This window comes from Balaenoptera acutorostrata, chromosome 8, assembly GCF_949987535.1.
Source record: "Balaenoptera acutorostrata chromosome 8, mBalAcu1.1, whole genome shotgun sequence".
Classification (NCBI taxonomy): domain Eukaryota; kingdom Metazoa; phylum Chordata; class Mammalia; order Artiodactyla; family Balaenopteridae; genus Balaenoptera; species Balaenoptera acutorostrata.
This window is the reverse complement of record NC_080071.1, coordinates 16,807,536-16,832,420: the sequence shown is the minus strand read 5'-3', so window position 1 is coordinate 16,832,420 and position 24,885 is coordinate 16,807,536. Positions and strand designations below refer to the sequence as shown.

Genomic DNA, 24,885 nt, shown 5'->3' with positions numbered 1-24,885 from the left:
GATACAGCCACTACGGAGAACAGTATGGAGGTTCCTTAAAAAACTACAAATAGAACTACCATACGACCCAGCAATCCCACTACTGGGCATATACCCTGAGAAAACCACAGGTCAAAAAGAGTCATGTACCAAAATGTTCATTGCAGCTCTATTTACAATAGCCAGGACATGGAAGAAACCTAAATGTCCATCGACAGATGAATGGATAAAGAAGATGTGGCACATATATACAATGGAATATTACTCAGCCATAAAAAGAAATGAAATGGAGGTATTTGTAATGAGGTGGATGGAGTTAGAGTCTGTCATACAGAGTGAAGTAAGTCAGAAAGAGAAAAACAAATACAGTATGCTAACACATATATACGGAATCTAAGGGGGGAAAAAAAAAAAAAAGGCCATGAAGAACCTAGTGGCAAGACGGGAATAAAGACACAGACCTACTAGAGAATGGATTTGAGGATATGGGGAGGGGGTGGGGTGAGATGTGACAGGGTGAGAGAGTGTCATGGACATACATACACTACCAAATGTAAAATAGATAACTAGTGGGAAGCAGCCGCATAGCACAGGGAGATCAGCTCGGTGCTTTGTGACCACCTAGAGGGGTGGGATGGGGAGGGTGGGAGGGAGGGAGATGCAAGAGGGAAGAGAAATGGGAACATATTGTATATGTATAACTGATTCACTTTGTTATAAAGCAGAAGCTAACACACCATTGTAAGGCAATTATATTTCAATAAAGATGTTTAAAAAAAAAAAATGGAACCTTAATTTGTAAAATAAATAGTTCAAAGTTAATTCACTGAGCACATATTTAGATACAAAAAGAAAGTTAAACATTTCATTATCAGAATATTTTAGGCACACTTTAAATGTAAATTAGCAGGATAACTGACTTAATTCTCAGCGCCATTTTGTATGATTAAGTACACTTAATGGGAAGCTTTAGTAAAATATGGCCATGGCAGAAAGTGTCAAATTTTTCTTTGCAATAATTCTGAGCACATTAAATTCTTCGAAAAGCGCTTTTTATCACCATAAATTCAAACAGTTAAATTGAAGTCTTTCATATTTAGCACCAGAAGGATCATAAAGATTTTTATAGTTAATGTGAATACACATGGGATATCAGCACATTAGCAGAGAAGGATCAGAAAACAGTCAAAGAATTGTAGTGTGTTTCCCAAAAGTGACATTTCAGATATTTGTCTCTAATAAAGATTGTTGGTTTCTTAATGTGCTAAAACTCAGTAAAAAGCTAGGTACATCTGGCTTATTGCTATTGCTATATACAGGGAAATTCCTCTTAGTATCTCTGAAATGTACCTGCATTTGTTAAAGAATAACATCATCAAAAATGTTTCTATCATGGTTCAGAAATCAATAGTTTCTCTTTCCTGTATCTTTATTTCCATTTAATGGTTTAATTCAAGAAGACAGAAGAAAAATTTAGAGTGATCTTGCAGTAAAATTTATTCCCAATAAGGACTTCTGAATAAACCCTGTAAAAATATCACTCAACTCTGGTTTATATATTAATGGAAATAAAAATGTAGATTTTACAGATAACTATTTTTATATCATTTTCATTCCATTTCTTTCTCATTTTATGCATTTCATTTCTATCTATCTTCAGAGTTTCATAGTTCACTAATTCTCCTAATTATCTGAGTCCCAACTCCTTCAGGATGTCTGGTGAGTATCTCTCAACACTCATTTGCAATAGAGATCATTTAAGCTGTAAACTTTAAAATCCATATATTTATTGTCACATTATATCCTTTATAATAACTACGAGACTTGCATTCTGAGTCTTCATGAATATTTAATTATTTGCACTCAGACTCACATACACATAAATTTAGATAGATAGGTAGATCGATAGATGATTGATAGACAGATAAATGGATAAGATAAACAGAGAGCAGACAGAATAATTTGGACATTAGATGAGTATATTTGCAGGTTGACATATATAGTATATGTTTACATTTTCAGAGAAACACTCATATGATAAGACTTTATGAGGTCATGAAAAAGAAGCAATGAATGTTATTGGTTCAAGAAGGTAATAAACTGTGAGTGGTACTAACAACCCCAAAGAATATTCTTCAAAAAAAAATCACTTTAAGAGATAACTAAGTGACCGTAAAAGGGAACCAGAGATTAATAACAAGTTCTAGTGTACCTAAGTCTCCTACAATGCCTTATATTTCTAAAACTAAGTATGTCTCCATGTAGTGAATGTTTACGAGGTGAAACATCACATAGATGGCTATCCAGTGTAAGTCTGTTCTCATACTCTGCTTCAGTGAACTAGAAAGTTCAAGTGAAGAGGTATAGTTATGAAAATTACCAAGCCTTAGGCTATTATAATTTTAAAAGCAAAACAAGTTCTGCTAACATTTTCTAACACTATCCTAAAGTTTGATTAATATCTAATTTTCCTGTCGTTAACCTGTGCTTTCTAAGGGAACACAGGAAATCAGGTATGTATTGTACTTAACATTCAAAATAAAATTCTAACCCATTTATTTTGGAAAAATAGAGTTCTCTATAGACACCTTAATTAAATACCATTATATGATCCTACTGACCCAATGTTCTAAAAATATATAATAGATGTAACATAGTCCCTAGAAACAAAGTCTCAGCTATCCCTTATCTAGAAATATTTTATTCGATAATATCAATTAAACAAAGGATAAGGAGACTGAATAAAGAGAGATGCTTAAACAATTGTTTAAGTTAGAGTGGTGGCCCACATGCCAGAAAATCTAACTGTAAGCACAGAAGCAAAAATTTTAAGCCATCTGCAATGTGTTTAAGGTTTATCCTGCACCAGATAGGTAACCTTAGAGTAGTTTGCTGGACTAAATCATTGATATTGGTTTATATTCTTTATGGAGGCTGTACGTGAACATGATCTCTTGGACTTTTATGTCTAAGTTTATGACCTCTTAGGCTTTTTTAAAAAAGAGGCCAATAAGGTACAAACTTTCAGTTATAAGATGAATAAATTCTGAGATCTAATGTACAGTATGGTGACTATAGTTAATAATGCTGTATTATATACCTGAAATTTGCTGAGAGTAGATCGTAAGATAACTATGTGAGGTAATGAACGTGTTAATTAGCTTGATTGTGGTAATCATTTCCCACGTCACATATGTATAACATCATGTTGTAAACCTCAAATATATACAATTTTTGTCAGTTATACCTCAATAAATCTGGGGGGAAAAAGAGGCTAAGAAATCTCTACGTTAATATTAAGAGAGTACTTTATTATATTTAAATCAAACTATTTCACAAAACCATCTCCACCAAAAGGATAACTAAGGATAACTAAGGATAACTAAGTTCATGTGGATAACACATGAACTTAGTTAGATTAAGTTAACTTAACTAAAAGATTTCTATTATAGTCTGATTTCTATGACCAGCCAAATAAAACAAAAACAGTCAAGTTTTATACACTGATAGAAAATCCAGTATGCTCAGATTTGCATGAATTAAGTTTAAATAAAAGCAAAGAATGCTAACAAATAATTCAACTAGACTTTTGTCAAAATTGATTTCTATTTAACAAATTATTATGACTGACATTTTCATTTGTCAAAATTAGAACTGCACGGATATTTCTAGAAAATTCTTTACTTTCTTTTAGTACTTTCAAAAGCCTGGGTACCACAATCCCCAAAAAGTCTACAAATATTTTCACCTCATTTACCATGCTATTCTGTTCAATGAAAACTTCTGCCTTTCATTTTTCCATTATTTATTATGTCAACTCTCATTTCTTTTCTACCTCATTTCTTGTGCAATTTGGAAATAAATGGATTTCACATCATGAAACATTTCACTTGGTTATGTTCTTCAGATAAATATATTGCTGCTTACATAGTGACTTGGAAGGAAAGAAAATTGGGGCATTTAAAGTAAATTCCACCCTGTTAATTAAACTATTGGCTGTTGACAAAACAGCTTATTTTTTAAGGGTAGTGATAATAATAAAATTAAAATGTCCACAGTATGGTACAGTTTATAAAAAATTCAATAAGTATTGTCTTATTTAATCCACATAGCTGTCCTGAGAAGTAGATTGTTAGAATCATATCCAGTGTATTTAAAAGAAACCAGGCTAAGATATAATGAGAATAATGAGAATCTCCCCTAAACTATAGAGGTCTACAGCTGACTAGTTACCATCAATTACAATTTTCCTTCATTTGTTTCTCTTTGGAAGATGCCTCTGTGTGTGTGTGTGTGTGTGTGTGTGTGTTTTAATACTTAATAGCTTTACTGAAGTATAATTAATATACATTGGACTGCATATATTTAAATTGTACCATTTGATAAGTTTTGGCATATGTGAAATCCGTGTCCCCACAATCAAGATAACGCATGGGGCTTCCCTGGTGGCGCAGTCGTTGAGAATCTGCCTGCCAATTCAGGGGACACGGGTTCGAGCCCTGGTCTGGGATGATCCCACATGCCGCGGAGCAACTGGGCCCGTGAGCCACAATTACTGAGCCTGCGCGTCTGGAGCCTGTGCTCCGCAACAAGAGAGGCTGCGATAGTGAGAGGCCCGCGCACCGCACCGCGATGAAGAGTGGCCCCCACATGCCGCAACTAGAGAAAGCCCTCGCAGAGAAATGAAGTACCTACACAGCCATAAATAAATAAATAAAATTAAAAAAAAAAAAGATAACGCATATCTCCATTAGCCCCCAAAGTCTTCACATGACCCTTTGTAATCCTTCCCTCCAGCTCTCCTCTCCCACCCCAATCTCCAGACCCTAGACAATTTATCTGCTTCCTGCCATTCACAGGTTAGTTTATATTTTCTAAAATTTTATGTAAATGGACTCATATTGTATGTTATCCTTTTGTCTGGTTTGTTTCATTCATTTGCAATTATTTCAAGATTCACAATGTTCTAGGGTGTATCAATAGTTCACTCACTTTTCTGACTAGAATTCCATGTATGGATAAATAATAGTTTATTAACCTTTGATGGAGATTTGCATGGTTTCTGGATTTTGGCTATTCCAAATAAGGCTACTATGAAAATTACTGTACATCTCTTTGTATGGACATGTTTTCCTTTCCCTTGGGGATATACCTAGGAGCTGTTTAAGAAATAGTAAAATTATTTTCCAGAGTTATTATACCATTGTACCATTCCCACCTCAATCGTATGTGCTCTTCTACATCCTCACCAACATGGTCTTTTTAAATTTTAGCCATTCTGATACATGTGTAGTGCTATCTCATTATTTTAATTTCATTTCTCTAATAAAGAATAATGTTAAAGATTTTCTCATGTGGTTATTCGCCATCTATATACCTTCCTTAGTAAAGTATCTCTTCAAATCTTTGAGCTATTTTTCCTTGGGTTGTTTTATTACTGAGTTTTGAGAACCTTTGGGTCTTTTTTTTTTTTTTTTTTTGGATACAAGTCCATTATCAGATATATTATTTACTAACAATTTCTTCCTGTCAGTGACTTGTCCTTTCAATCTCTTAACAGTGGCTTTGTAGAGCAAATTTTTTTTCATTTTGATGAAGTCCAGTTTATTGATTTCTACCTTTATGGGTTGCCTAATCAAAGGTCACAAAAATTTTTCTCCTATGTTTTCTTTAGAATTTCATAATTTTAGGTTTTACTTTTAAGTTAACTTTTTATATAGTGTGAGGTGTGCATTTTAGATACTTTTTCCACATGGATATCCAGTTGTTTCAGTACTATTTATTAAAAATACTATCCTGTTTCCACTAAATAGCCTTTGCCTATTTCTTTTAAATTAGGTGTCCATACACGTGACATCTTAATAGCATATGGAGTCTTCCAAATCATAAATGTATATATCTCTCTATTTTTGTAGTTCCTCTTTAATTTCCCTCAGCAATATATTGTGGTATTCAGAGTAAAGGTCTTTGCATATCTTTTGTCAGATTTATCACTATTTCATATTTTTGATTCTATTTTAAATTACTTTTTATTTTAATTTTGATTGTTTGTTACAAGTATATAAAAATACAACAACTATAGTATTCCTGTATCCTGCAAACATAAGATCATGTTTGTTTTAGTAGCTTTTTTAAAATACATTCTGTTGTATTTTCTAGACAATCATGTCATCTGTAATGACCAGCTTACTTTCTCCTTTCTAATGTTTTGTTTATTCTTCTTGCCTTATTCCACTGCCTACAACCTCCACCGTAACGTTAAGTAGAATAGGTAAACGCCAATGCCCTTATCTTTTCCTGGTCTTATGGGGAAAGCATTCAGTATTTCAACATTAAATAATGATGTAGGATTTTTACAAAAGCCCTTTATTAGGTTGAGGAAGTTCCCTGTTATAATTAGTTTGCTCAGGGCTTTTTCTCACTTTCTTTTTATTTTTTAATCAGGAATAGAATTTGGGTTTCATCAAATACTTTTCGGCATTTGTTCCAATGGTTGTTTGATTATTCTTTTTTTGGTTTGTTAATTTGGTGAATTAAGTTGATTGATTTTTGCATGTTAAACCAGTCTTGCTTTCCTGGGATGAACTTCACTTAGTTATGATGTACATTCATTTTACATATTGAGAAGATTGATTTACTAAAGTTTTATTTAGAATTTTTGGATCTATATTCATGAGGGACATTGGTGTGTCGTTTTCAATTCTTGTAATGTCTCTGTCAAGTTTTGCTCTTTGAAAATGCTGACCTCATAAAATGAGTCAGGAGGTATTATCTCCTCTTCAATTTTCTAAAACTTTGTATAGAACTGTTCTTATTTCCACCCAAAATGTGTGGTAGAATCCACCAGTGTGGTCAGCTGGCAATGGAGTTTCCTCTGTGAAAAGGATTTTTAAACTACAAATTTATTTATTTATTTATTTTTTGCTGAATATACGATTATTGGGTTGATTTATTTCTTCTTGTGATTTATTTCTTCTTCTTTGATAGTCTTTGTTGTTTAAGGAAATTATTTTATCAAAGTTGCCAAGTTTATTGACATAACACTGTAAATAATATTTTCTAATCCTTTACAGAATTGTAGAATCCATAATGATGTGACTGCTATCATTTCCAGTGTTGGTAATTTGTATCTTCTATTTTTCCTATTAAGTGTGGTCAGAAATTTATCAGTTTTACTGATCTTCTCAAGGTAACAGCTTTTGATTTACTCGCTTTTATCTAAACTTTTCCTCTTTTATATTTCATAATTTCTATTTTGATCTCTATTATTTCCTTTCTTACATACTTTGGATTTACTCTCCTCCTTTTTTTCCAGTCCCTAAAGGAAGAAGCTGAAGTCATTGATTTTAGATCGTTTATATTTTCTTCTTTTAATATAGACATTTAGTGCTATAAATTCCCCTTAAGTATTGCTTTTAGTGGCACCACAAACTTTGATATGCTTTATGTTAATTTTCATTCAGTCCAAAATATTATTACTCTTACTTTTGACTTCTTTCTGTTGCATGGCCTATGTCAAAGCATATTATGTAGTTTCCCAATATTTACTCTACACCATGCTCCACAAATCAGTGTGGTTGGAGGGTACAGGCATTATTGCTGGTCCTAAGTGAGCACTGGGGCAGTGAGACCTCTAAGATTTATGAGTTTTTTCCTCAAACTTGGGTCATCTTCTCACACATGTGCACTGTTCAGTACTCCATATTTCATGAGTTCTCTGTCTGTGCAGCTCTCTCCTCTCCATTACTCTGTCCACTAAATTCTAGCTGCCTTGAGCTCTCCAGACACCCAGGTCCATTTCCTCAACTCATGGAGTCCACTGGGATCTGGCTAAGTCTCCCTTCATGTTGCTGAAGTCTAGACACTATCTCAAGGCAGTAAGCCAAGGAAACTCAAGGGCCCTCCTTGTTTGTTTCCCATCTCTCAGAGACCATCATCATTTATGACTTACTGTCTGATGTCTTGAACCTCTTTTTCCATATATATTTTGTCCGTTTAAAAAATTGACTTAGGTTTGTCTGTGTGTGTGTATGTATAAATTCAGTACCTGTTACACCAACTCTAGATGACACTTTCCTGTTTTTTTTTTAAACTCAGTTGTTTTATTTAAGCCATTTTATGAGTGTAGGTAAACATTTTACACTGTAAGTTCTTAGAATGTCAGTGGTTATCTCAGAGGATGTTGCAGCAGTCTAAAAAGAAAGGTTTTTTTTTTTGTTGTTGTTTGTTTTTTTCTAAAATTTAATCTCTTTCTGGTCAGGAGAGATTTAGAACCACATACTGACTAACACTTAGAGCAGCAGTATTTTATATATGTATTGCATATTCTGGCTTTAAAGGGCTTTTCATGAACATTCTCTCATTTGATTATCTATGGTTAAGGCCTAGATGCAAACATACTAGAGCTTAGGAGACATGCTACCTTACCCAAACTCACACAGCTAATAAGTGCTAGAGCTAGGTCTTGAACACAGGCTACCTCGTTCCCAGACCATTCTTGTAACCACTAGTCTATGCTTCAGGGCAGTGGGACACTCTTCTGAGTCTTTTGCTGTCTTCTGACTCTTTTTAATGACCTCAGTTGGTTCTACAGTGACAGATTATCTCACATATTGTGCGCTTTTGGAAATAATGCTCTTGTGCTATTGCCTCATGCAAGGCAAGGATTTCAGGTGGTGATGCTTATTGGGTGGTACTGATAACATCAGGGATATTATTCAAAGATAGATGAGTGGCTCTGTGTGCAATGGATAGTGCATTGGACTTCTAAAGATAGATGATACCTTTGATGATAAATTCATACTATACTGGGTTAATTTTGTCATAAACTATTTTATATGAATATTCATTTCTGAGTTCTTCCTGTATAAAATTTCAACCCCTAACAATTTGCAGGATCTACCATTTCATATTCCTTTTCTCTTCCTTAGTTTTTTCTCTTTAACACTTATCACCAGTATATATATATATATATATATATATATATATATATATATATATATATATATAATTTATTTATTTTTGGCTGCAGTGGGTCTTTGTTGCTGCACGCGGGCTTTCTCTAGTTGCGGCGAGCGGGGGCTACTCATTGTTGTGGTACGTGGGCTTCTCATTGTGGTGGCTTCTCTTGTTGCGGAGCACAGGCTCTAGGCGCACGGACTTCAGTAGTTGCGCCATGCAGGCTCTACAGCGCAGGCTCAGTAGTTGTGGGGCACGGGCTTAGTTGCTCTGTGGCATATGGGATCTTCCTGGACCAGGGCTGGAACCCGTGTCCCCTGCATTGGCAGGCGATTCTTAACCACTGCGCTACCAGGGAAGCCCTATCACTAATATATTAATGTATTTTGCTTCTCTTGTTTATTGTCTGTCTCCTTCACTAAAATATAAGTTCCGTAAGGACACATGGTTTTGTCTATTTTGTTCACAACTGTATGCCCTGTACCTATTGAGTAGGAAATCAATAATACCAGTTTAAATTTACATTTACATCTTGGAATTTATGTTATTTTGATGATTGTTGTGTAAAGGAGTGGAGAACAGTATCTGAGACTAAGTTTTCAGGAGCATTAGGATCTACTTGTACATATTCTCACTGCTATTGGACATGTATTATCCATAAGAGGCTAAAGCCTATAAGAGGAAGATAAGTCACTAGATGAGACAGCCATCTCAGCATTGTTCAGGAAGATCGCATTTGCATGTTAGCTTCTCCCCTCTCTCCTGATAACACCATCAGCTGTCAGGGCTGTCATGTTACGGAGGGATGGACCTTTATAGGGGAGGTAGTGGTATAGTAATTAGCAGCACGGCCACTGGTCTCAGAATGCTGGGGTTCAATTTTCAACTATTCTACTTACTAGCTCTATAAATATTAGAAGTCACTATTATTTTATGCCAAGAATTTTTATCCAGAGACTTCAAGGGATTTTTCAACACTTTGAAACTGTGTTCAAACCTATTGTGTGTAGGAGATGGATGCATCTTTCTTGGGGGGTCTCCAGTTTTCATCAGATATTCAAGGTCTGTCAGTACTTACAATACTCTGGGCATCAAAGATCAAGTGATACTGTTATAAATAAATCCCCCAAAGTGTATTCTTTGAATTGGCTTAAACTCCCATAAGGCCAGCCAGAGTACTAGTTTTTTGCAGGAATTTAATATTTCTATGTTTTTCATCCTCAAATCTACATAGACCAGAGCTATAAAACAACTATAACTTTACTATTATTATAACCACCTTTTCACAGTTGAGGTTAAGTAATTTGCCTATACTAACATGATGGAGACAAGAAAACCTTATACATAAATCTACAAAAGAAATGATCACATTTTACTGTCACTGATACCTATGTATCTCTTCTTTGAGATGTGCTTCCCTGAGAGTAAAAGCATCAGGCCTTCTTCACTTTGGCAGTCTCAGGATCCGGAAAGTGTAAAGGACATACTACATGTTCAATATATGTTTGTTGTATAATAATTAAGCTGGATATTAGACATAGATCTTCTGATTATAAATCTCCAACATATTCTCATTTCCTGAAGTCACACATCTTGTTATGAAATTAATCTAAAGGAGAGTGTCATCCCTTTGCTAATGTACTGTTCCAGCGTTTTCTCTCACTCAATATCTTCCTCAGCCAGGGTAACAACTATTAAGCTAACACATATTCATGTCATAGAAAGAAAAGTAAAGTAAAACATGAATCAAGAGTCTAATAAAAAGCAAAATATAGATTTTGTTTCTATTGATAGCATACGGAAACTAAATCAAAGACCAGTCACTCAGGAGTACTTTATCTCTTAATAATCTCAAACAACCAATCACAGAAAACCTCCTGTGTTATTATTTAGTGATCTGATCATTCTTAAGGCCACTAGTTGCTTTCACTCTGTTCACCTGGTATCTGCATCACATACCATATTTTCAAATCTTCCTTTCTGATACCTTAATATCTCTGTTGTATTTCCTGATCATGTTCTCCTGGCATATCACATTATTCCACTAAATTCCTTCCTAATACATTCCTCCCTGACACATCTTTCAATCAGTTAGATGAAGAGCATCCATCTAGTCTGGGAGCTCTGTGATGAAAGTAAGGGGAGTCTACTGGCAGAGAATCAAGCTTAACAGGTAAGCAGAAAAGAGGTGAATAAGAATATTAGGAAAGAAGGAAAAAAAAGATGGGCAATAGGATCACTAGGTAAGAGTAGTACTGCTATGCTGATTTTTTTTCCCTATGAATTTCCAGCACAGCATCCAAGGAATACTGGTTAACAAATGTGTAAATGCTCTCTTCATTAAATCTAAGGGTAAGAGAAAATTGTTTTTAAGGTCTTGAGTATACTATCTTTCCTTTCTTCCCCCCTCCCTACCTCCTTTCCTTCTTTCTTTTCTCTTCTTCCTTTTTAAACTGTCAGCTCTTATATTCTGCACTTTGAGAACTACACTGAGTAAAAAAGTTGGGTCCCCAAATGTCCCAAAGATTGTGCAAAGATGTATTCTGTACTTCATAACAAGAAGACATTCCTGGGTATGCTACTAAGTCTTGTGGAGCAAGCTCCGTCCGACTATGAGTATATAAGCAAATATGGGAAGAATAAAATTTCATTAACTGATGATCTTCTCAGACATTGGACTATTAGGAAGATTTATAGGCAAAAAGTTGTATAACAAGGACATCCTAGTCCTTCTAAAATAATTCAGATTATCCAAAATCCATTAAATTCCACATTATATAAATTCAAAGTAATTCTTATTCTCAAATTTTGACGTTTGCTTACACAACATCAAACATATTTATATTTGTGAAAAACAAAGTTTACTTTCTAAATAAGAAATTAAAAGGTATAACTCTTGAACTTCATAGATTAATATAGCTAAACTCTAATAATTTTGTTGTGCAAATAATGCCAGCAAAACGATACAGTGTTTCAAATCATTCAGGTTAAATTATAGGAAAGAAAAAAACAACAGTATTATTAATTTAACTCATTTTTTAAATGATACTGAATGTGGTTTGAAGAAAAAAACAGTATGCTATCCCTTATTGTTTCTTAGTAAGAAGGAACATTCATGTGTATTTAAAATTTTTGAATGTAATAATGTATTAAAATTATTCATATGCTTCCTAGTATTGGTTATATGAGGGATTAATTCTTAATTTTTGTTTACTTGGAAGGCCATTTAATAAGTGCATTTGCATTATTAAAACTGATTTATCAAACAATAATGTCTATGATTGTGAAAACAGTCATGTTACTTGAATTACCCAGAATTCCTTTGACCACAGGTTATTCTTAAAGGTATTTGAGAATAACCTCAAGCAGCACTTGCAAATTCAGATATCATAAACACTTCCAAGTTTCAGTTCAAAAACACAAAGTGATTTCATAGGATAATGCTTTATTAAAAAATAAAGCCCATCTTTTTAGAAAAGCCCTAGTGTCTCTGAATTATGTATAAAAGAATTATTTTGAAAACTTAAAAATTGCCTCTAATTTCCCATTTAACAGTAAATATTGCATGCAAAAAGACTCTAGCGGAGTTTCTAAACAAGTATTAAAATGACCAACTGATCAGTAATTTGTATCACTTTACAAAAAAGATTTGACAGTAAATTACTGAGTCTATATGTGCATGCTACAGCATAGTATGTTCAGAGTCAAAAAATAAAGTAAAATGCAATTACCCTAAAAGACATTTCAAGATTCTCTCCACCCCAGATATCCATTCCTGCATCGTAAGTTCCTATCTCTTCAAAGTAGTTTCTGTCAATAGAAAATAGGCCACCAGCCATAGTAGGGGTCCTAGTTGAAAAAAAACAAAAAGAAAAGAATATCTTTTGAAAACAATGTGTGGAGTTTAATGAGACTACAGCAAATATTTTTGAGACATTTTAAATTAAAAAAATAGTACTCAAAAATCTCAAACTGGAAACATAAAGCCAAGTTGTTAGAGGTTTTAAAATTAATAAATAGCATTTTATTTCACACTTTCTGTAAAACTAAATTTAGATTAGTCTATATTTTTCTTATAGGTGATCAAACAGATACAAGGAAGGAACACTGGCCATTTAAGACAGAGGCATATACATCCTTTCTGAAAGGCATAGTGAAGAGAAGTTAGGGCTCTTAGCACTATTCGTAAAGAGATGAACTGGTCATGAAACTACCAATTGTCTTTTGTCACTTAATTATAAATTATTTTAATATGAACTCTAGAAACATATGGAAGTGGTTTCTCTATAAAAAGATCTATAGCCTATTTAAATATGAAAAATATTAAATGCTGTAAAATGTTTATAGGCAATAAGTATCTAATGATAGTTACATAAGTATCATAAGTACCGTAGAACTTTATATCTAATTGTTTACAGCTGTTTACCTAATTAAAATGATAGAATGAATCATATAACCCTATGGATAAACATAAATCCTGTATGCTCTTCACAGGTTTAGAAGGACAGTTGGCCAAGATCCAAAACTTTTTACTAGGAATAAATACTTTTGGTTCTCATATTCAAACTTTCTCTATAGAAACTAAGAAGTCAGGTGTTAAGTTTCAAAAAGAATAATTAATTTTTAATTTGAAAAGTTTCATTAAAATCAGTGGTTAATGTGTGAACCATACAAGTCTTTCTGTATAAGCAATATGAACTGAAACTGAAAAAGAAAGTTCTAGTTGTTCACAAATGAATCTATATTAGCAATGATTATTTTTGAATAGAGGTTTTCAACCTTTGTAGCACATTAGCAGCACCTGAGGCAACTTTAAAAAATACATTTCCATGCTTGGGTGCCACTCTCTGCAGATTTAGATTTAATTGGCCAGGAGTGCGGTCAGATCTTTGATATTGTATAAAGTTCCCAGATAAGTCTACTGTGCTGCTAAAGAGGAGAAATTGATCTAATAACTTAGATTTGGAATGCTCATCCAGGTACAGCTGACCCTTGAACAACATGGACTTGAACTGCTTGGGTCCAATTATATGCAGATATTTCTCAACAGTAACTACTACAATACTACACAACCCATGGTTGGTTGAATCCTCTGATGTGGAGAAACCTTGGATACCAAGGGCTGACTATAAATTATACTCAGATTAACCCCTGAGTTATTCAAGGATAGTTTGAGATTGTTAGAAAACCAAATGTTCTATTTTTCTCAAAATTATATCCTCTTCTGCCACAGGATATGATCATGTTCTCTAACTGAACAGTGTAGCTCATTGAAAAACCACCAAATAATATTGTACTTGGATATCTACAATAACACAGAGTTCTCTATTTCTCCCAGTGCTCTCACTGTTTTATACTCAGGTAATTAACTGTCCATCAGTTGGAGTAGCAGAGCCTCACTTGGTCTGAGCTGTTTTATTACTTTTGGTCTTGCTGGGTTCCTATCAAGAACAGTATCATTGACCTACAGAGTAATAAAGAGAAACACTAACAAAGCTAAGCAGATGGTAATTACGGAGTAGCCATGACCCTCACCTGATTGGGGCTTTGGAACTCCATGTAAATAACTGTATAAGGTATTATAGTGCTGAATAGTCTAATGAAATGAGGAACAGAAATTGCTGCAATTACCCTATCATAATGTAACCAGGTGCTTAAGAATGTTAAGGATGCATTTTTAACGATTAGAGTGCCTGTTCACTTATCTATTTACTAATAGGGAACTAATGCATTTAACTTAAATACATGTATTGACTTTCATCTTACAGTTGGTGATAATTCCTACAAATATGTGAGAAATATATTATAAATGGCTACAATTAATTATATACTTAACCATAAAAATGACTCAAATAAGTTTTACTTTTAGTTGAAAAGTAACAAAAGCTTAAAAAAATATTGCTCAAAAAATTCCTGTATTTTCTGAAGATGGATGTTCCTAGGGAGAATTTTTTTTTTTTTGTATTTGCAATGTCAGCTCTCTCAAACAGTCTGGAGGTGGTGCCTTAAATAATATCTACAGCCGCAGACAGTGCTGTGTAGCATGTTCTGTTCTAAGTTAACTGCTCTGTAATGTCCCCCCATGAACTATTTACATATTCCTGTGCAGACCTTAAGTTTTCAGGGTACCTAGAAAATTAAAAACCTTGATTATAGTTGAGTTAGCTAAAATTGTCTTTTTAAGGTTGTGTCTCTGCAATGTCAGACCAATCAATTCCATCAATTTTATTGGGGAAAATATAATCAGCCCAATGGCTGCAAATATTACCTACCACACAGTAAGTAGGTGAAGATGAACTGAGTTAATAGAACTGAAGCACTTGGCACAGCGCTTGGTACATTATAAATTGTTAATAAGGCTGGGTAATACATCTTTCTTGTTGTTGCTGATGTTAATCATTCAATCAAAATCTTAAGTGTCCTTCAATTAATTTTGGCTCCCCATATACATGTTCTCATTTTGGATTTCAAAATCATTTAAAAACACTTCAGATCCAAGAGGTTGAACTCTGAAATCTGCCACACCTTTTAATTTTTTAACCCCTCCTATTTCAATCCTATGGAAGTCACTTTTTATCCTTCATTGATGGTTATCATTCCTTAGCTACTCCATATTCTCACAGAATAACTCCCTGCAGAAATTGTTTGTTTCCCTCCTCCCACCCCCTCTCCAAGACCCTGCCATGTCAGCGAGCACCTAGCTGAGCACCCTAGGTTCTCTGTCCTTGCCTGACTGATCCCATTCTCTTTTTATAAATATTAGTTCCTGGGTAAACTTACCCTTCCTCATCTACCTCTGCTCCTAAGACCTAGAGAATCACTAAAAAAGTAATAAGCTGAGGTCATCTGGTCCCGCTACAAGTCCATGTTATTGACCCTCTGCAAGTCCACAAAGACCTAACAATCCTTTTACCTCTATTTGTTCACCTGTCTCATTTTTAACTGAATATTTTCCAAAAGTTTTGGACTCTTCTCAAGAAATTGAAGATTGAGGCAATGCATAAAATCTAAACTCTCTCAATCATGAACTCTTAACCTCCCTCAATCTCTACGTTAATATGTATATGTTTCTCAGGGCCTCTTCCTTCCTCTTGTCTCAGAGAAAAGAATGTCTCCTTTCCTCTCACTGTGGGATAGCATTCACCCTTTTGCCCTCAGCCAGCTCTTTTCTGACTCTAAGCATACTTTTTTTTTGTTTTTATTACCCCTTGATTTACTGAGATTTGCAGATATTGTGTATTTTACAAATTGAAGGTTTGTGGCAACTCTGAGTTGAGTAAGTCTATCGGCATCATTTTTCCCACAGCATTTGCTTATTTCATGTCTCTGTGTCATTTTGGTAATTCCACACTATTTCAAAACTTTTAAATTATTATTATATTTGTTGTGCTCATCTGTGATCAGTGATCTTCGATGTTAACTATTGTAGTTAGGTGCACCACGAACCACGCCCATATAAAACAGTGAACCTAATCAATAAATGTTGTGTGTGTCCTCACTGCTATACCATCCAGCTGTTCCCCTGTCTCTCTTCTTTTCCTTGGGCCTCCCTATTCCCTGAGACCAATTAATAATCCTATAATGATCTCTTAAGTGTTTAAGTGAAAGAAAAAGTCCTACATCTCTCACTTTAAATCAAAGGCTAGAAATGATTAAGCTTAGTGAGGAAGGCGTGTTGAAAATCGAGATAGGTCTAAAGCTAGGCCTCTTGTGCCAAACAGCCAAGTTGTAAATGCAAATGGCAAGTTCTTGAAGGAAATTAAAAGTGCTACTCCAGTGAACACATGAATGTTAAGAAAGCAAAACAGCCTTATTGCTGATATGGAGAAAGTTTGAGTGGTCTGGATAGAAGATCAAACCAGCTACAAAATTCTCTTAAACCCTAATCTAGTGCAAGGCCCTAACTCTCTTCAATTCTATGAAGGCTGAGAGAGGTGAGAAAGCTGCAGAAGAACACTTCTAAAGCTAGAAGAGGTTGGTTTATTAGGTTTAAGGAAAGAAGTTGTCTCTATAACATAAACCTGCAAGGTGAAGCAGCAAGTGCTGATGTACAAGCTGCAAATTATGCAGAAATCTAGCTAAGATAATTATTGAAGTTGGCTACACTAAAACACAGATTTTCAATGTAGATGAAACAGCCTTATATTGGAAGAAAATGCCATCTTAAGACTTTCATAGTTAGAGAGGAGAAGTCAATGCCTGACTTTCAAAGCTTCAAATGATAGACTGACTCTCTTGTTAGGGGCTAAGGAAACTGGTGACTTTAAGTTGAAGCCAATGCTAATTTACCATTCTGAAAATCCCAGGGCCCTTAAGAATTGTGCTACATCTACTCCACCTGTGCACTATAAATGGAACAACAGAGCCTGGATGATAGCAAATCTGTTTACAACATGGTTTACTGAATGCTTTAAGCCCACTGTTGAGACTTACTAAGGTGAACCTGGTCACCTTAGTGCTCTAATAGAGATGTAAAACAAGATTAATGTTGTTTTCATGCCTGCTAACACAACATCCATTCTGCAGCCCATGGATCAAGGAGTAATTTTGACTTTCAATTCTTATTCTTTAAGAAACCCATTTCATTAGGCTATAGCTGCCATAAACAGTGATTCCTCTGATGGATCTGGGCAAAGTTAATTGAAAACTTTCTGGAAAGGATTCACCCTTCTAGATGCGATTAAGAACATTCATGATTCATGCGAAGAGGTTATAATATCAACATTAATAGGAATTTGGAAGAAGTTGATTCCAACCTTCAAGGATGACTTTAGGAGGTTCAAGACTTCAGTGTAGGATGTAACTGCAGATGTGGTGGAAATAGCAAGAGAACTAGAATTAGAGATAGAGCCTGAAGATGTGACTGAATTGCTGCAATCTCATAACAAACCTTTAACAGATGTGGAGTTGCTTCTTATGAATGAGCAAAGGAAATAGTTTATTGAGATGGAATCTACTCCTGGTGAAGAGTCTGTGAAAACTGGGAAATGACAACAAAGGATTTAGAATTTTACATAAATTTAGTTGATATAGCAGTGGCAGGATTTGAGAGGATTGACTCCAATTTTGAAAGAAGTCCTATGGATAAAATACTATCTAACAACACTGCATGCTACAGAGAAATAATTTGTGAAAGGAAGAGTCAATCGATGGGGTAACTTTACTGTCGCTTATTTTATGAAATTCCCACAGTCAGCAGGTATCAACACTGAGGCAAGACCCTTCACCACCAAAAGATTATGACTTACTGTACGCTCAGATAATGGTTAGCATTTTTTAGCAAGTATTTTTCACCTAAGCTATGTACATTTTTTTAGACACAATGTTATTACACACTTAAAAGACTACAGCATAATGTAAACATAACTCTTAAATGCACCAGGAAACCAAAAATTTGTGACTTGCTTTATTGTGATATTCGCTTTATTGCAGTGGTCTGGAACCAAACCCACAATCTCTGAGCTATGCCTGTACTCTTTCAGCTACTTGTTCATTGACTATTACATTTGTGTTTTATGTCTTTGATTTCTAGATTGTCCCCTTGAGCTTACAAAACTGCTCAACTAATTTCTACCCTAAACCATAATACATCTTCACTCCATCCTACTACTCATTCAAACCAGGGACATATATTTTCTATTCCCTTCACTGGTGACCTTATTGAAAGGATACTTTCTACATACTCCCTCAACTCCTCTTGACCTTCTCACTAGAATCTGGATCTTGCTCCCATCTCTATAATAACCTCTTTCTGAAAGGGCCCATTGATTATGAACTTCAACAGCCTTTCCTTGCCTTCTTCCTTTGAAAGCATTTAACACAATTTACCGACCTCCTTGCTTAAATTCTTTGCACTTCTGACTCCCATTGCATTGTTCTAGAGAGGTTTTTCCTTCTATCAGTTTAAATATTTATTTTATGATGCTTATTGATTCCCCTTCCTCTTCCTTTCCCTTGCTGGCTATCAGATCTCAGTCAAGCTCTTAGTTTGACATCTGTGACATGAGTATAATATACCATTACAGTATTGTTTTGCAGATATATGTGCTTAATAATTATCTTATTTTCCCCAAAATGTAGTCTTCTCAAGGGTCTCTCAGTGGCACTTTTCTCTTTCTAACTCTTTACCTGTATCAGATCATCGGTCATATGCCTTTAACCATCACCTCTATGAGGATGACTCCTGATCTATGTTGTCTTTTCTCTCTTCCCTCCTCTGCATTGGTTGTGCTTTTCTAAGTACTCACTAGATGTTTACTTAAAAAACTCCTTCTGACTCTTCTCAGTGTATGTAACATAGAACTGAGAATGTGCTACCACATCTGTTTCTCTTTCAAAGTCCTCTATTTTTTTCTAGCGTCCTAAGACTTTATTCATCAGACCTTATTTCATCAAACCACCTTCCAGCACCTTTTTCTTTTTTGCCTCATTTGGTCATTTCCCAAATACTTCCTTTTTTTTTCTTAAGTATTTTTGACACTTACCTCTGTTATCATGGTCACTTTCCAATTTTAGTCCTTTTATTTCTAACCATTTGTTAATGGAACTCTCTTGCTTCTAGAGTCTGCTACTTCTAAAATGTATCCTACAAATCACTGCCAGATTAATTTCTCTAAATCAGAATTCCTCTGAAACTGTTAACCAGATGTTCCAAAACCTATTTTAATAAATTCCAGCTTTTTATCTTGGCAGCAGGGATCTGGACCTACCCAATGAGCTCCTCCATTCCTTTTAACTATTTATCTGTACTTAAAGTGTTTAGTTATACCAGTAAATGCTTCATACATTCCCACCTTGGTGCACTTGTTCACATCAATTTGCCACTTGAATTTTCCTTTGTAAACTCCCCTTATATGTTCAAACCTGCTCCATTCTTAGGGCAATGCAAAGTTTATATATTCCATACAGGCTGGCCTTAGTACAAGCCTCTTCCCTCCAGTTCGGTTGTAATCTTTCCCTTCTACCTTGTACTATAGCACTCTGTTTCTCTCAAGGCAATTGCCACTTCTTATTGAGTATTATGAATATTGAGTATTTGCCTTCCATGTTTGAAAGTCAAAATTACCTGCAATTTTATTTCTGAAATTGCAAAAAAAATTCTTTGCTTACATCTGCTAAATTGATAATAAAGATGCCTTCACTAATTCTAGGGTGTTTAAAGACCTTATCCTCTACTTAGAGTTCTGGGGATTGAGTTTGATAGTATTTTAGAATTACAGATATAAAGCTTTATATAACAATGTAGAGTAGTAAAGAACTCAAAAAGTAAGCATCTGACCTGGAAAAATACTGAAGCTTTTCAGCAGAACTTGATAAGTCCAAAGAAATTGTGATAGAATACATTTGATTATTCAGTAATGCTAAAATGCAAGGCCTGCATTTTCTCCAATAAGACAATATATCCCGTACTTCACACTGGGATAACCACCATGTGTGTGAAAAGCAGGCAGACAGTAAAGAGACTCTAAGAGGCAGCCAATTCGTTTTTAGGAGTATAGACTTTGTATCTAGATTGACTGGGTTCAAAACTCAGTCCCACAGTGTGACCTTCAGCAAGTCACTTAAACTCTATGCTTTAATTTGATCGTCTGTAAAATGGGGATATACGTTTTAATGTAATACTCTTAGAATAGTATCAACACAAAGCAAGTACTGCACATTTAAATACTAATTTTAATGAAGAGGAAAACATCTGTTTATCAAGATTATAATCAGCTTTATCTTATTGTTTTCAGAGTCTAATCAATTTTTAATAGAATTGTAATATTTTAGAGTTTTAAAAGCCCTACAGATTTGGTCAACCAAATTTAATTGCAATGTATTTAAATGACTTGTTCAAGGACCCCCCCAGGTAGTTAGTGGTCCAGTGAGGAAAACAATTTCTTTCTACATATAAATTATCTATCTATCTATCTATCTATCTATCTCATCATCTGCCAATCCGTCATCTCTCAATTTATCCTTATAACTCACACAACAAAGGATTTGAGGTAGCTAATTCAAAATACACTTTTTCTGATTTCAAGCTCCAAATTTATGTACCATGTTTTCCTGTGAATGTTAGTACTGCTCTTCAAAGCAATTTCTTTTAAAGTTATTGAAACATCATTTCTTCTCACTAATCCTTTGATATATCAGGATTCTATTTAATCTTACTTGGGAAATAACCAAGATCTCTGGAGAAAAAGTGTAAAGAAGATTTATGAGACCATAGCACAGCTTTAGGCTGTTATTTGAAATGGTCAAATTACACAATATCTAGACTGTTAGTGTTTAGCTCTGTATTAATAACATTTCCCATATATTATAAACCATGATAAAGAGAAATGATAAGCATAAATATTTTATTATTTACACAAATGTGAGGCAAATAGTTGAAATATTGCCATAATTTTGATTTTTTCAAATCATAAAATACAATGACTTCATTTTGTTAACCTCTGTGAAGGTTTAGAAACCAAAGGAAAATTAGACGCTGTGAGTATCTCTCTGTCCTTCCATATTCTGTCAACTATACTCAATATAGAAAACAGAAGAAAGGAATCAAAGGCATAGCCATTCTTTTACTAGAGTAACGAATAATTGCATGTTGAATGTAATTAAAGGTTTTTTCAGAGAAAAAAATGGGAAGTTTAGTGGAATACTGCACACCACAACACTCATTTGAACATATGTTGAGTAAGGAGATGCAGATCTTGGTAGAGAAGAAACTGTTACTTTAAAAGTTTATGCTGACTTAGGCTCTGAGAAAAGGAAGCTTGCTCAAATCCTGTAGAGTTTATGGAACACAGTTTCAAAGCTATTTTTATTCTTTCTTTATTTTGTTTATTTTATTATTTTAGGTTTTGACAAGGTTTAATTTACTTTTTTTTTAAACAGCTTTATTGAAGTATAATTGCTTTACAATGGTGTGTTAGTTTCTGCTTTATAACAAAGTGAATCAGCTACACATATACACACGTTCCCATATCTCCTCCCTCCCGCATCTCCCTCCCTCCCACCCTCCCCATCCCACCCCCCCAGGCGGTCAAAAGAACGGAGCTGATCTCCCTGTGCTATGCGGCTGCTTCCCACTAGCTATCTATTTTACATTTGGTAGTGTATATATGTCCATGACACTCTCTCACCCTGTCACATCTCACCCCTCACCCTCCCCATATACTCAAGTCCATTCTTTAGTAGGTCTGTGTCTTTATTCCCATCTTGCCACTAGGTTCTTCATGACCTTTTTTTTTTCCCTTAGATTCCATATATATGTGTTAGCATACTGTATTTGTTTTTCTCTTTCTGACTTACTTCACTCTGTATGACAGACTCTAACTCCATCCACCTCATTACAAATACCTCCATTTCATTTCTTTTTATGGCTGAGTAAGATTCCATTGTATATATGTGCCACATCTTCTTTATCCATTCATCCGATGATGGACACTTAGGTTGCTTCCATGTCCTGGCTATTGTAAATAGAGCTGCAATGAACATTTTGGTAAATGTCCCTTTTTGAATTATGGTTTTCTCAGGGTATATGCCCAGTAGCGGGATTGCTGGGTCATATGGTAGTTCTATTTGTAGTGTTTTAAGGAACCTCCATACTGTTCTCCATAGTGGCTGTATCAATTTACATTCCCACCAGCAGTGCAAGAGGGTTCCCTTTTCTCCACACCCTCTCCAGCATTTATTGTTTGTAGATTTTTTGATGATGGCCATTCTGACCGGTGTGAGGTGATACCTCATTGTAGTTTTGATTTGCATTTCTCTAATGATTAAGGATGTTGAGCATTCTTTCATGTGTCTGTTGGCCATCTGTATATCTTCTTTGGAGAAATGTCTATTTAGGTCTTCTGCCCATTTTTGGATTGGGTTGTTTGTTTTTTTGTTATTGAGCTGCATGAGCTGCTTGTAAATCTTGGAGATTAATCCTTTGTCAGTTGCTTCATTTGCAAATATTTTCTCCCATTCTGAGGGTTGTCTTTTTGTCTTGTTTACGGTTTCCTTTGCTGTGCAAAAGCTTTTAAGTTTCATTAGGTCCCATTTGTTTATTTGTGTTTTTATTTCCATTTCTCTAGGAGCTGGGTCAAAAAGGATCTTGCTGTGATGTATGTCATAGAGTGTTCTGCCTATGTTTTCCTCTAAGAGTTTGATAGTGTCTGGCTTTACACTTAGGTTTTTTTTTTTTTTTTTAATTTATTTATTTATTTATTTATTTATTTATTTTTGGCTGTGCTGGGTCTTCGGTTCGTGCGAGGGCTTTCTCTAGTTGCGGCAAGTGGGGGCCACTCTTCATCGCGGTGCGGGGACCGCTCTTCACCGCGGTGCGCGGGCCTTTCACTATCGCGGCCCCTCCCGTTGCGGGGCACAGGCTCCAGACGCGCAGGCTCAGCAGCTGTGGCTCACGGGCCCAGATGCTCCGTGGCATGTGGGATCTTCCCAGACCAGGGCTCGAACCCGTGTCTCCTGCATTAGCAGGCAGATTCTCAACCACTGCGCCACCAGGGAAGCCCCCTACACTTAGGTTTTTAATCCATTTTGAGTTTATTTTTGTGTATGTTGTCAGGGAGTGTTCTAATTTCATACTTTTACATGTACCTGTCCAATTTTCCCAGCACCACTTATTGAAGAGGCTGTCTTTTCTCCACTGTATATGCTTGCCTCCTTTATCAAAGATAAGGTGACCATATGTGTGTGGGTTTATCTCTGGGCTTTCTATCCTGTTCCATTGATCTATATTTCTGTTTTTGTGCCAGTACCAAACTGTCTTGATTACTGTAGCTTTGTAATATAGTCTGAAGTCAGGGAGCCTGATTCATCCAGCTCCATTTTTCGTTCTCAAGATTGCTTTGGCTATTCGGGGTCTTTTGTGTTTCCATAAAAATTGTGAAATTTTTTGTTCTAGTTCTGTGAAAAATGCCAGTGGTAGTTTGATAGGGATTGCATTGAATCTGTAGATTGCTTTGGGTAGTAGACTTATTTTCACAATGTTGATTCTTCCAATCCAAGAACATGGTATATCTCTCCATCTATTTGTATCATCTTTAATTTCTTTCATCAGTGTCCTATAATTTTCTGCATACAGGTCTTTTGTCTCCTTAGGTAGGTTTATTCCTAGATATTTTATTCTTTTTGTTGCAATGGTAAATGGGAGTGTTTTCTTAATTTCACTTTCAGATTTTTCATCATTAGTATATAGGAATGCAAGAGATTTCTGTGCATTAATTTTGTATCCTGCTACTTTACCAAATTCATTGATTAGCTCTAGTAGTTTTCTGGTAGGTTTTAGGATTCTCTATGTATAGTATCATGTCATCTGCAAACAGTGACAGCTTTACTTCTTCTTTTCCGATTTGGATTCCTTTTATTTCTTTGTCTTCTCTGATTGCTGTGGCTAACACTTCCAAAACTATGTTGAATAATAGTGGTGAGAGTGGGCAACCTTGTCTTGTTCCTGATCTTAGTGGAAATGGTTTCAGGTTTTCACCATTGAGGACAATGTTGGCTGTGGGTTTGTCATATATGGCCTTTATTATGTTGAGGAAAGTTCCTCTATGCCTACTTTCTGCAGGGCTTTTATCATAAATGGGTGTTGAATTTTGTCAAAAGCTTTCTGTGCATCTATTGATATGATCATATGGTTTTTCTCCTTCAATTTGTTAATATGGTGTATCACGTTGATTGATTTGCGTATATTGAAGAATCCTTGCATTCCTGGGATAAACCCCACTTGATCATGGTGTATGATCCTTTTAATGTGCTGTTGGATTCTGTTTGCTAGTATTTTGTTGAGGATTTTTGCATCTATGTTCATCAGTGATATTGGCCTGTAGTTTTCTTTCTTTGTGACATCTTTGTCTGGTTTTGGTATCAGGGTGATGGTGGCCTCGTAGAATGAGTTTGGGAGTGTTCCTCCCTCTGCAATATTTTGGAAGAGTTTGAGAAGGATAGGTGTTAGCT

General features: G+C 35.1%; 1 protein-coding gene across 6 annotated transcripts in view; it reads right to left on the bottom strand.

Moving 5' to 3' along the window:
• Positions 1-24,885, bottom strand: part of GALNT13 (polypeptide N-acetylgalactosaminyltransferase 13) — a 574,171-nt gene that overhangs the window by 205,505 nt on the left and 343,781 nt on the right. For all 6 annotated transcript variants that reach the window (XM_057551814.1, XM_057551815.1, XM_057551817.1 and 3 more), the window contains one exon: positions 12,669-12,786. In XM_057551814.1, coding sequence (XP_057407797.1) covers positions 12,669-12,786 — 118 coding nt within the window. The remainder of the gene's footprint in view (positions 1-12,668; positions 12,787-24,885) is intronic.